This window comes from Mustela lutreola, chromosome 1 (assembly GCF_030435805.1).
Source record: "Mustela lutreola isolate mMusLut2 chromosome 1, mMusLut2.pri, whole genome shotgun sequence".
Taxonomy (NCBI): Eukaryota; Metazoa; Chordata; class Mammalia; order Carnivora; family Mustelidae; genus Mustela; species Mustela lutreola.
The window spans coordinates 80,473-94,075 of record NC_081290.1 but is presented as its reverse complement, the minus strand read 5'-3'; the positions used below and the strand labels follow the sequence as shown (position 1 = coordinate 94,075).

The 13,603-nt window shown below is 40.9% G+C and overlaps 1 protein-coding gene across 5 annotated transcripts in view; it reads left to right on the top strand.

Annotated features, from left to right (window-relative positions):
* The window catches only part of GPAT3 (glycerol-3-phosphate acyltransferase 3), an 84,719-nt gene that overhangs the window by 56,319 nt on the left and 14,797 nt on the right, over positions 1 to 13,603 (top strand). For all 5 annotated transcript variants that reach the window (XM_059144191.1, XM_059144114.1, XM_059144029.1 and 2 more), the window contains one exon: positions 11,073 to 11,343. In XM_059144191.1, coding sequence (XP_059000174.1) covers positions 11,073 to 11,343 — 271 coding nt within the window. The remainder of the gene's footprint in view (positions 1 to 11,072; positions 11,344 to 13,603) is intronic.

The following is a 13,603-nucleotide window of genomic DNA, read 5'->3' as shown; positions in this document are numbered from 1 at the left end:
CAGTGTAAATAAGTTAGTGACCAGTGCGTCTCCAGACTAATGCTAGATGCCGGCCCTGCACAGCATCTCCTAGGTCAGAGTTCCGTTCCTTCCCTCACAGGCAGGAGAGACACTGTAAGAACTGTTACTCAAATCCCTTTTTAGCGAGGTCTTTGGGGCCTGTCAGAGGGCAGGTGCTGGACAGAGCGATGTGGAATTTGAAGCTTTAGGATATGAGGAAGCAGTTGGTGTTGGAGTAGCAGAGTTGGTTTCAAAACCTCGTTCTCTTCCTTACTGTTTTTTGGCCCCTGGAATGTTACTCAACCCTACTGAGCCCTAGTTTTCTCATCTGTAAAATGGGGGTAACCTACAAAACCTCATAGGATTCTGGGGATTATTTAAGTGTAGGTGTCAAGGGCTTAGCACAGTCTGGCATCAGAAAACATTCAATAAATGTCAGTTGTCTTCTAGTTTAGAATATTTATGGAAAAAAAGCACTATGATTTCCTAGAACCTCTAATTGGGATTGTAGCTACAAATTGTGGCAACTCTTAAGTGTAACATGTTTCTGATTTTTAAAAAGTGGAGGCACAGTTAACACATATTAAAATGCACAGCTATCAAGTGTTCAACTAGATGTCTTTTGGGGTATTTATAGACCTGTCGAAGAATCTGTCATAGTTCCCCTAAAGAACACAGCCTAGTTCTCAAAAGTCTCTCAAGCCCTGCCCAGATGTAGGGTCCTCCCTCGGACCCTGCCGTCACCTGTCTTCCGAGTTCCATCATCTGTCAGTCTTTCTATGTTTGAAATTCGCATAAATGGAATCAGAGGGTATGTGCTCTTTTGTACCTGTTTTTTCACAAAGTATCATATTCATGAGATTTCTCCATGTCGTGGGACTCAGTGAATTTTTTAAATTGCTGTAGAATTCCTTTATTGAAATACATCCTTTGTTTAATTCGTTGTCATGTTGATCGACATTTGGGTTGTTTGCAGTTTTTAGCCCTTAGGAATAACCGTGACCATTGTCCTGAGCCTGTTTGCTTGTTTTTTTGCCAGAGGATAATACCTGGGGCGATTGAAAGGCATAGGGTAGGCGATTTATGCTTAGCAGTATTAGAAACTGCTAACTGGTGATCCAAAATGAGTCGTACACTCAGAGTCCATCCAGCCGCTGCCCGACTTCCCCAGCACTCTGCAGTTTAACTGGGCCTTTTAAATGATGGGTGTTTGGGGGGGTATGTTGGTCACATGTCATTTCGGTTTAAAAAAAAAAGCACTTTTAAGTTCTTTTCTCTCACTCTGTAATATAATACATATACTTTATCGAAAAAGGAGATATTGTAGATATATAAATAAGAACATTAAAAATCACCCATATGAAATTTTGTTATGCAGAAAAGACCTAATTTTCTTGAGTGTCATTAGGTTAGAAGTGTTTTTGAACATATGTGTGTAACTACAACCCCAAAGGATTGTGCTTATCTCCTTGAAGCTACCCTGTGCTTAAGAACTAATATTTTGATGTATTTCTGTATTTTTTTTTTTTTTTGATCCTTCATGTGTGTTTATTAAAATGTGGTTGGCGTTCTATTGCGCGGGTCCGGGGCTGGGCCCTGGCGCTGTGTGTTCACAGGTTCCAAAGACAGTTCTGATGTGCGGCCGTGCTTGAGTTCAGCTCCCTTTCCCTCCGTTCTGTTTAGTGCCTGGCTGTCTCTCTGTCGTGGCTGAATGACGGATTAAGTGAACGAATGCTTTGGGTTTGGGTGAGGAAATTGATTTCCAGCTAAACTGACTTTGCAAATGAGTTTCTGAAATGGATTTTTTAAAAATACAGCATTCATTTTTAAGAACTAACAAGAGCAGTACAGTTAATCTCCTTGTACTAGCCACCCAATTCAATAAGAATTTACATCATCTGTCCTCTTTTTTCAGTTTTTCCTTTGTGGAAGTGTTTTTTTTAAATTAACATCTAATGTATTATTTGTCCAGGGGTACGGGTCTGTGAGTCTTACACATCTCACAGCACTCACCGCAGCACATGCCCTCCCCCGTGTGCATCACCTGGCCACCCTCTCCCTCCTCCACCCCCCAGCAACCCTCAGTTTGTTCCCTGAGATGAAGAGTCTCTTATGGCTCGTCTGTGGAAGTATTTTTTAGATAAATTTTAATTACAGATGCAGTATGTGAGCAACATAGAAAATTAGAGAATACAGGTAAGCAATCAGAAACACCATGTTCTCACCTTAATGTGTATCCTTTTATGGAAGCACTTTAAAAACTAATCCTAGATACCATGCCATTTTACCTTCAAGTACCTCAGTGTATACATTGTGAAAAACTGACTTTTGTTTTAAAGATTTTATTTTTATTTATTTATTTGACAGAGAGAGAGAGAGCGAGAGATATCACAAGTAGGCAGAGAGGCAGGCAGAGAGAGAGGAGGAAGCAGGGGCTCGATGTGGGGCTCAGATCATGACCTGAGCCGGAGGCAGAGGCTCAACCCACTGAGCCACCCAGGCACCCCCTAACTTTTGTTTTAAGTATAACCCTGACACCTTTATTACACTTAACTAAGTTAATAATAATAAACAGGATCTTTTAAAAAGTACTTAGGAAGGAGAGCAGCGGTAATCAGAAACACAGAGGATTCTCTGGGAAGTAAGCACAGTCAAATTCACATGCTAGAAATTATGGCTTGATTAATGGCCCTGGGAATTGTCTGCACAGGGTATATCTAGAATTAGCCTTGCAGCATTACAGCTAAATTGTTGTGGAAAATGTGACCAAAAAAGGGCCGGAAAGCTGTGCGGTCAGGTGACTCTGTGGTTGCTGGAGTCATCTGTGTGATGACTGACGGACAAGAACAAGGACAGAGACTCCTGGTTGGAGGGACCCGTCCCAGGCCCTTAGTCGTGCCGACCCAGCGATGGCGTGAATGTGGGTCTTGGTCCTCTGGAGCTTGACGGAGAGTATGTCTGTTCCCCCCACCCCCACCCTGGCCCCGGGCAGCTCATCTTTACCACTGCTTCACCTGGATCTCTGCTGTAAGCCCACTGATGGGTCCGGAAGGACATGGGGGGGGTGGTCAGGGTGGACCACAGACCCCCAGAGGAGCTCCTCACACCAGGAAAAGGCCTTTACTACCAGTGGTTGGTGCCCCTACAGGTAAATTCCTCCCTGCCCCCTTGCTTAGGGGGATATGAGCTTTTTTTTTTTTTTTTAAATAATGGAAGTATTTATTTAATCCTATAGTGGATGCATGACTGAAACAGGGGTTCACAGATACTGTCTCTTTCTCTCTTTCTAATCTCTTTCTTTTTAATTTGGTAAGAACACTAAACATGAGATTTATCCTTTTAACAAGTTTTTTTTAAGATTTTATTTATTTATTTGGCAGAGAGAGAGATCCAGTGAGAGAGGGGACACAAGCAGGGGGCGTGGGAGAGGGAGACGCAGGCCTCCTGCTGAGCAGAGCTGGATGTGGGGCTCTATCCCAGGACCGGAGCTAAAGGCAGCCGCTTTACCAACTGAGCCACCCAGGCACCCCTTTTAACAAATTTTTAAGTACTTAATACAATATCATTACCTATAGGCAACATTGTACAGCAGTTTGCAAGTAAACTTTTTAAAAATTGAAACTTAACACACACAGGCAAGAGTGTAAAATTATAAAGGTACAACTTAATGGTTTTTCCCAAAGTGAACTTACTCATGTGCTTCTCATTTTGATCAAGAAACAGAACATTACCAGAACCCCTGAAAGTTCCCAAATATCCCCTTTAAGTCACTGCAGGACAAGGAAGTATATTTTTGTCAATTCCAAACCAGATTTAATTAAAAAATTTCTGGTAGAAACAGTGCTGAAGATTTCTTTCTTTCTTTTTTTTTTTTTTTTAAAAGATTTTTTATTTATTTATTTATTTGACAGAGAGAAATCACAAGTAGGCAGAGAGGCAGGCAGAGAGAGAGAGGAGGAAGCAGGCTCCCCGCTGAGCAGAGAGCCTGATGTGGGACTCGATCCCAGGACCCTGAGATCATGACCTGAGCCGAAGGCAGCGGCTTAACCCACTGAGCCACCCAGGCGCCCAGTGCTGAAGATTTCTATTTCATGGACTGGTACTATATGATCACCTACATTTTGGGGTTAGTTGGGCTTATGACTGGATGGGCTTGGAGCTGAAACAGACTAATTCAGTCAGTTTCCAGGAGAGAGTGTATTTTGAACTCTGAGCTTCTGACTTTTGGAAGAGAGCCCATTGGCAGGTTAAGGATCTGCTCCTCTATATACAGCCTCTTGTATACACTTTTGATCTGTAGTGGACCCTGATTTTCCCTAATGGCTAACCTAGAAAGCATGATTTACATCTGAAGGATGGCAGAACTACTGTGATTTATAAATGAGCCGTCATTCCGAGAGTTCACTCAGCTAATTTAGAGTTAATTATATTTGAAATGGTTTAAACTTCAGCCTCCATTTTTTTTAACTTTTCCTAGCTGGTGTTACTGATGTACCATGACTTGCTAAAGGCACAGGGCACAGGGCAGCTTGTGTAATTAATCTCTCGTATTAGAAAGAGATAGTTTTTCTCATTTTATTTCCATCCAAGCATGGACCTTGTTGGGTTCACCAGAGCATTTGTTATGAGGACAAAGTTCAAAGTTTAGGGCTTTACTATTTTGAACCTGACTTAGGAAACAAAAGGAAATGCTTCCTAGAGTCAGGGTTCTATCAATCTCAGAAATGTGGGTCGCTCTGAAGGATCAGGACTGATTTGTTACTGATAAAATTAGGTTTCCTTAATGACCATAAAACTGATATCAAAATTGTGTCTGTGCCAGTTAAATCTGATACGTATTTACATCTATATATTGAAAACTTTCAGTTTACTTAGGAACATTTCTTGGTGCCAAAAGAAATACTTCCTCTTTCCCTTTCTAACCTTTACTTTGAGGCCTGAATCAGAGTGACTGTATGTTGACTGAATGAAGTTTTTTGTTTGCTTTTTTTTTTTCTTCTCAGAAGGTACGCTTAGGGCAAATTGAATCGGTAAGTCTGACCCTGAGTGGCCAGTCTAGTTAGGGAGGGAAGTGATATTACGTATTGGGCAGTGCTTCTTTTGATGTCAAATTTTATAATAATACCCACTTTCAGAATTTGTGTACCTTATGGAAGAGCTTCTAAGCTGGTAACTGCTCTCTGACAATATAGATTTTTGTCTTCGGAACAATTGTCAGTTCCATGTAACCTTTTGTTGTTGTTTCCATAAAGTTTTATTTATTAAACTAAGTTGTTTAATAAATAAAACTTTATAGAAACAATTAAATTCTTCTGTGTATTGTTCCCTGATTCCCCCCGAAAGTGCTACTCTGATTTTCATGTTTATTATTTTTGTGCACATTTTCATGTTCCCTATACATGTACATATCTTAACACATAGTACTCATTGTTTTGCATTATTCTGGCCCTATAAAAATATCACCATCACATATCGTTCTGAGTCATTTGTTCATGATGATTTTTGCAAATTACCTAAGTTGGTCACTTTTCCAGGTAATTTCTTCTAGCTCTTATGTGGCCCTGGATGTATCCATCTCTTTTTTATACGAGCTTCCCTTTGTTTTTTTATTTATTTTTATTGAGGTACAGTTACAGCATACTGGTTTTAAGTGTACAACATAATGGTTTGATATTTGTATGTATTTCTGTATATCCATCTCTCTAATGTACCTTGAGATTGCTGTTGCAAACAATGTGGCAAATTGTTCTTATTATGTCTACTTTTGCATAGTTTTATAAGAACTTATGGAGTGTATCAGAAAAGCTCTCTTTTTTTTTTTAACATTTTTTAAAATTTATTTTTTATTTTCAGCCTAACAGTATTCATTATTTTTGCACCACACCCAGTGCTCCATGTAATCCGTGCCCTCTCTAATACCCACCACCTGGTACCCCGACCTCCCACCCCCCCACCCCTTCAAAACCCTCAGATTGTTTTTCAGAGTCCATAGTCTCTCATGGTTCACCTCCCCCTTCCAATTTCCCTCAACTCCCTTCTCCTCTCCATCTCCCCATGTCCTCCATGCTATTTGTTATGCTCCACAAATAAGTGAAACCATATGATAATTGACTCTCTCTGCTTGACTTATTTCACTCAACATAATCTCTTCCAGTCCCATCCATGTTGATACAAAAGTTGGGTATTCGTCCTTTCTGATGGAGGCATCATACTCCATAGTGTATATGGACCACATCTTCCTTATCCATTCGTCTGTTGAAGAGCATCTTGGTTCTTTCCACAGTTTAGCGACCGTGGCCATTGCTGCTATAAACATTGGGGTACAGATGGCCCTTCTTTTCACTACATCTGTATCTTTGGGGTAAATACCCAGGAGTGCAATGGCAGGGTCATAGGGAAGTTCTATTTTTAATTTCTTGAGGAATCTCCACACTGTTCTCCAAAGAGGCTGCACCAACTTGCATTCCCATCAACAGTGTAAGAGGGTTCCCCTTTCTCCACATCCTCTCCAACACATGTTGTTTCCTGTCTTGCTAATTTTGGCCATTCTAACTGGTGTAAGGTGATATCCCAATGTAGTTTTAATTTGAATCTCCCTGAGGGCTAGTGATGATGAACATTTTTTTTTTTTAAGATTTTTTTCTTTCTTTATCTGACAGAGATCACAAGTAGGCAGAGAGGCAGGCAGAGAGAGAGGAGGAAGCAGGCTTCCCGCAGAGCAGAGAGCCCAATGTGGGGCTCCATCCCAGGACCCTGGGATCATGACCCGAGCCGAAGGCAGAGGCCCAACCCACTGAGCCACCCAGGTGCCCCGATGATGAACATTTTTTCATGTGTCTGATAGCCATTTGTGTGTCTTCATTGGAGAAGTGTCTGTTCATATCTTCTGCCCAATTTTTGATATGATTGTCTGTTTTGTGTGTGTTGAGTTTGAGGAGTTCATTATAGATCCTGGATATCAACCTTTTGTCTCTACTGGCATTTGCAAATATCTTCTCCCATTCCGTGGGTTGCCTCTTTGTTTTCTTGACTGTTATCTTTGCTGTGCAGAAGCTTTTGATTTTGATGAAAGCTCTTTTAAAGATGGAATGGAAATAATAAATGGGGAAGGAGTGAGAAAATGCCATTTAAAAGAAACACAGTGGGGCGCCTGGGTGTCTCAGTCGTTGAGCGTCTGCCTTCAGCTCATGTTGTGCTCCCGGGGTCCTGGGATCCAGTCCTGCTCAGCAGGGAGTCTGCTTCCCTCTCTCCGGCTCCCACTGCTTGTGTTCCCTCTCACTCTGGCTCACTCTGTTAATAAAAAATTAAAATCTTTAAAATTCCTAAAACAAAAGACGCGTAGTACCAGTTCATTCAGGTGAGAATCATCGGAGCTGCTAATGTCATTGGGTGAGGATTTGAGGAGCAGAATAGTTCCTTAATCTTGAGGTATCTCTCCTTCACAGGTACTTGCAGACAGTAATTCTCCACTTACTGATCAAGCAGAGAAAGATGGTAACTTTACAGTGGAGAAATCTGGTAATAACTAACTGCCTTAAACCAACCAAAGTTAAATGTCATCAGTCACGGGACAGATCAGTCACATGTTCCCAACGCGACTAGGGAGAAGGACACACCGTTTACATAGTACTCCTGCCCAGAGTATACAGCCTGCGTCTAGTCATGAGGGGACATGAGACTAACCCAAATTAAGAAACATTCTTCAAAGTAAATGGCTTGTCCTCTTAAAAAATGCCAATGTCTTTTTCCCCTTATTATTTAAATAGTTAATTAACATATAACATATTATTAGTTTAAAATGTCAGTGTCTTAAAAAACAAAGAAAGGCCGAGGAACTTTTCATATAATTAGGAGACTAGGAGATGACATGTAAATTAATATGTGATCCTTGGTTGAATTCTGGGCCAGAAAAAAAGTGGTATGAAGGCCATTACTGGGACCATTGTCGAAATTTGAATAAGGTCTGTACATTTGATGCTAGTTTTGTAGTAATGTCCACTTTCCTGATTTTGACAATTTCATTGTGATTAAGTAAGTAAAACCTTGTGTCTTGAGGAAATCAGTGCTGAAGTATTTAGGGGCAAAGGGCATGATGTCTGCAATTCATTCTCAAATGGTTTTGAAAAAAGTGTCATTTTATACATCTAGGGCTCGCACAATAAAGCAAATGTGACAAAATGTTGGCGGTTCATGAATCTGGATAAGGTGAGCTCTCATCACCCTTCTCTGCACACCTGAAATTCCTGAACAAACATCTTCCTGAGCTATGCCTGGAAGTAGAATCGCTGGGTCTCGGGCTGTGAATATCTTTACGTTTACTAGATGGTTCCACATTAATTGTTTTCCAGTAGGGTTATACTAGTTACATTACAATTGGCCAAATTTTCACTAGCACTTGATAGGACTCAATTTAAAATTTCCTCAGTCTTTATCCGTATGAAATAGTATCTCACTGTTATTTTGTTTGTGTTTCTCTGCTGATAGTGAAGTTGAACATCTTTTAAAATGTGTAGTCATTAAGGGGGGGCTTGCTCTTTTTTTTTTTTTTAAAGATTTATTTATTTGACAGACAGAGATCACAAGTCAGCAGAGAAGCAGGCAGAGGGGAAGGAGAAGCAGGCTCCCGCTAAGCAAAGAGCCTGATGCGGGTCTCGATCCCAGAACCCTGGGATCACAACCTGAGCCAAAGGCAGATGCTTTAACCCACTGAACCACCCAGGCGCCCCAAGGAGGGGCTTACTCTTTTTATGAATTGTTTGCCATATATATTTTTTTTACTTTTTCTTCTTTTTGTATATCTTAATATATTCTGGAAATTAATCCTTTGTCGATTAAGGACATTAAAGTCACCCACATACCTTTGAAAGAGGCTTAACAAAAATCTAAAATTGAGTTCTATTTTATTTGAGTTACACAGAATTAAGTAGGTTGGAGGCCCATCAGGTGGGTGGGTGCTGGCGGCCGGCCCCTGTTGAAATGTCTCTTTTCTCTTCCGGCTCAGTTAAGTGAAGAGGTGCAACTTGAAATGGCATTCTTCTCTCTCACCCCTCCGAAAAATCTTATTTTTAGAAAGACTGTCCACTGTCTCCAGTGTATTTCATTCTGAGACTTGCTAAATAATTTGTTCTTCCCTCCCCTTCTAGACTTAAAAAACCCACAAAACCCTATATATTGCTAAATAATGAAACTCTTGCACTGAGTGTTGGCCAGCACTTGGATTGAGTAACCTGTTCGGAGGTATTGCTGCTGTCCGCAGAGCAAGAGGGTAAATCAGGGGTGACAGGGTCTGGTTCACCCTCTGAGGGAAATCAAATCCTTTTCCGAGGGTGAGGAAAGGTTAAACCACTTAGACTTGATGACAGAAAAAGATAATCTAATCATTCAAGAGCTTATTTTATTGTTCTAATTCTTATGGTGATAAGGTATTAGATTTGCATGTTGGTAAAAACAAGCAGGCAAAAACTACCAAAAAAACCCAAAAGTAAAATCGTGGAACTTTAGCCCTATAAAGAAACTAAAAAATTTCCCACCTCCAATTTTATAAAGGAGGACACCAAGTTAGGTGACCCACAGAATGACGCAGAGCGTAAGAGCCGGTGACTGTCCTAAACAGAACTTGACTCTGGACTCTGGGTTCTCTTTACTTTTTTTTCTCATAGACCATGATGCTCTTCCTTCAGAAGAAATGAAGTATCATCACCTCTCCTTCTAGGGATGCGTGTACCTGTTCTCCAGGGGATGGAGAACACTCTCCTCACTGATTTCTTAGTAAACTGGAAAGTGAGGAAATCAGAGGCCATTTTCTTATAGGGAATTTAATATCTTAATCTCCATCTCAAAAGGAAAGGCTTTTCTAATTTAGGAGGTAAATTCCTTTGCAACACACCCCAGAGCTAAGATTGGACAGTTATGTCATTGTATATATAGCTGCTCTTTGATTACAGATCCTCTCACCTGTGATTCTTATTTAGTAGTCAGAACTGGGTGGCAGTGATCATTTTTTTCAATTTACAAAATTTATGCTACTTTAAAAATCTTTGAATTATTTTCTTTATGGGAAAGGTAATAACAGCATAAAGAGGAAAATCTAATCATATTGCCCAGAGTTAACCACTTAATGTGGGCTTCTTGACATTGTTTTTAGGTGTATCTATTTCCTAAAGTTAGTTAAACTATAGTTTTAGATCCTGCTTTTTTCTTTTCCACTTAACATTAAGGTAATAACTACACTATTTATTAGAGGCATTGTGTCATGTTGTCTGGATCGATTTTAACGGAAAATGCTACAGTGAATATTTTTGCCTAGATTTCTGATTATTTTCTTGGGTTAGATTCCTAAAATCAGAATCACTGAATCATCAGCGAACCTGTTTTTAGTCTCTTCATGTGAAAGGGATTTTGACAAACTTGCTACTAATTCTAGTTCCACATTCACACAAATTGAGTATGAAAATACTTATTTGTGTCATTAAACTTTATCACTAAACAAAAATGTTGCTGATTTGATGATGTAAAAAGGGCAATCTTTGTCTAATTCCCATTTCTTTGCTAGTAAGAGGTTTTGGTCTATTAACTATTAATGTTTTTATGAATTCAGTTTGTGACCTTGAGACCGATTTTCTTAGAAAATGATTTGTACATTTTAGAAACATCAGCATTTGCCATATTTGCCATTTGTGGTAAATACCTTTGGCCATTTTGCTTGCTTTTGATGTTATGGTTTTTATCAGGGAAAACAGAAGGTTTTATTTTTATGCAGCCTAGATCCATGCTTGGAGAGAGTTGGTTTTGTAACTTCTTTCCCTAATGGTGTGTAGGGAGGCAGTGCACCAAGAAAAGGGCTATCGAGGACTGGATTTCTTTGTGAGGCGTTGAGTGCGTTGGGTAGCGATCCTTTTATGCAGATTGACTGATTCCGCTTCTTTGCCTGCTGCAGTTACTTGTGTTTTGTTTTTGAAATCTGCTTCCTGTTACCCGCAAAGTTTGTTGAACCGTCTTCTGCACCAAGTTGCCCCATTGCTCGGTTCCTGTGTCATACGGCATTTTCTCATGTCCTGATGCTTTCTTTTAAGGTATTATCCAAAGAGATGAATCACCCATGGAAAAAGGGCTCTCTGGTCTGCGAGGAAGGGACTTTGAGCTGTCTGACGCGTTTTATTTCTCCAAGAAGGGCTTGGAAGCCATTGTGGAAGATGAAGTGACCCAGAGATTCTCCTCAGAGGAGCTGGTGTCATGGAATCTCCTCACAAGGACCAACATGAATTTCCAGTATATCAGTCTGCGGCTCACCGCGGTGTGGGTGCTGGGTGTCCTAGTGCGCTACTGTGTCCTGCTACCCCTGAGGTACGTCTCCTGCCCAGTGATTGACGGTATCATTGGTTCAGCTTTCTTTTTAAATCACGTATGTGATGGCCTCAGGCGAGTATTAGGGCAGTGACTTCACCCCTTCCTACCTGCAAAACACCACCAACTGGGACTCCCCAGGAACATGCAAAGTATCTGTTCTTTCACATTTTTTCCCCAAATGAAGGTGTGTATTCAGAAGCGAATACATGTCCGTCTGGATCCATGTTGTTCTTTCGGTCATAAACCATCGGAGGATAGACGCAAAAGGAAGTTGGCGAAGAGAAGAGAGGATTTCTGGTTTTGCCTTGGCCAGAGTCCGCCGAACTGTAACTGCCTTTCCTTGCTGGCCTGTAGCAGGTCACAGGTGCATAGGAGAGAAAAAATTACTGAGTGGTTAGCATGGGAGAGAAAGCCATTTAAAGGACGGAATTTGTTCCACCAAGTTCTGTCATGATTCACTTTTCTCATTAAAAGCTCCCAGCTGTGTCACCTTCTGGTTCTGAGCTGGAATGCCTCCGAGGAGGGGGTCCTTTCCTGTGCGGTCTACTGGAGCCACCGTGGGGACCTCAGAGGAGCAGAGTGACGCTGGGCCGAGGATGGAGTGCAGGTGGCCAGAGTGTGTCCAGCATGGCAACGGCGGGTCGTAGGCATAGGCACGAGTCACAGTGTTCCTGCGGATGGTCTTGCCTAATTTCCCTGGACATCGCCTTGGCCCCTCTCAACAGAGCTTTCCAGGCATTTGCTCTCAGCCCCCTTAAACTGGCACAGGACTTAGAACCGTTTGACCCTCCCTAGGGTGGACTACACTTGCTTCATTTAGGTTTGTTACAACTGAAGAGATTGCTTAAGTATAGGCAGAGGCACATTTCTAAGTTCTTTCTGTGTGGCTTTTTTTTTTTTTTTTTTTTTGGCCCATATTGCCGGTTTGCCAGTTGAGGCACAGTATGTCTTTTGGAAATGATTGTAGCTCTGCTAATAAAGTGGAATTCAGGTTTTCACATATACTTTTGCTTGAACCTTAAGCCAGTGTTCCCCAACTGAGGGGGTGTTCATTTACTCTGAACAAGTGCAGGACTGTCCCTCAGTATGCATGAAGGACATAGTTGCGCTTTTTTGTAGTAGATATTTCTAGGCTTATAGTTAGAGCTTCCATTTAGTCTGTTTTTATTAAAAAAAAAAAATGCAGCTTCAGTAAAGTTGACTGTATAGATTCGCTATTACACCTGCACTTGGCCCATGAGCCAGGGTCTGTATCCAAGGCCACTGGAGGGAGAGTGAGGATTTTTGCAACACCGAGTCTTGGAGATGCCCTCATTTGTCTGTTAGCTTTCTCCTGCTGCGGGGGCCAGCAAATGGTGTTATGATTCTGTGATCTACATAGATTAAACTAACACTCACAAACTAAAGAAGTAACAGAGAAGATTCTTGCAAAGAAACCACAGATGTAGGATAAGCCAGCCGTGTCAGCACCCAAGAAGAAGAAGGCAAGAGAAGAATGGAGACTCCCACTCTCCGTGCATCCTCTTCAGGGCGAAGGAATGGCCGGGTACATGCTTTAGAAGATGAGCCGTTGCGACAAAGTCACCACTCAAAAAGCAGATTGTGCTAAAATTGATTGTGTTGATGATTGCACAACTTGGTAAATATGCCGAAACCATGGACTACTTTAAATGGGGAAACTGTATTCTCAGATACAATTCTCAGGGTAATTGTATCTCAGTAAAACTCCTAAAAAACAGACTGTGGCTGAAAACTTGTGACATCTATGAGAACTCTCATGTTGGCTTATTTAAACGGGAAACCAGAAGTTTCTGGTCTGTTAATCCAGCAAATAAAAACTTGCACTAGTTTAAACCCAGTTGTTAAATGTGTTCAAAGGTAACCCCTTCTGACTTAATGTGTGGGAACAAATGATTCTCATTAGGGAAAGGTAGCAAACCTTTATTTTAAAACTTTTGCAAAATTGGAGAAAATTAAATGGGGATTTAGTTATTGCATCCGTGGTTAGCATGAAAATATGGCATCGGAAGAAAACTGAATCTGACCTTCAAATTGCTCTGTCACAAGGTCTTAAGCCAAGACTTTAACAAGGCTTTTGCTTTTCCTATTTTTTAAAACTTTAATGAGGCTTAATGCCTTAACAATGTGTTGATAAGGAAGCCCCATTTATTTTGAAAGATTTTAAATCTCATTATCATCTTTTTGTGTAATTCTGCTTACATTTCTGAAAATAACTATTTTCTTTTTGAAGTGGTTC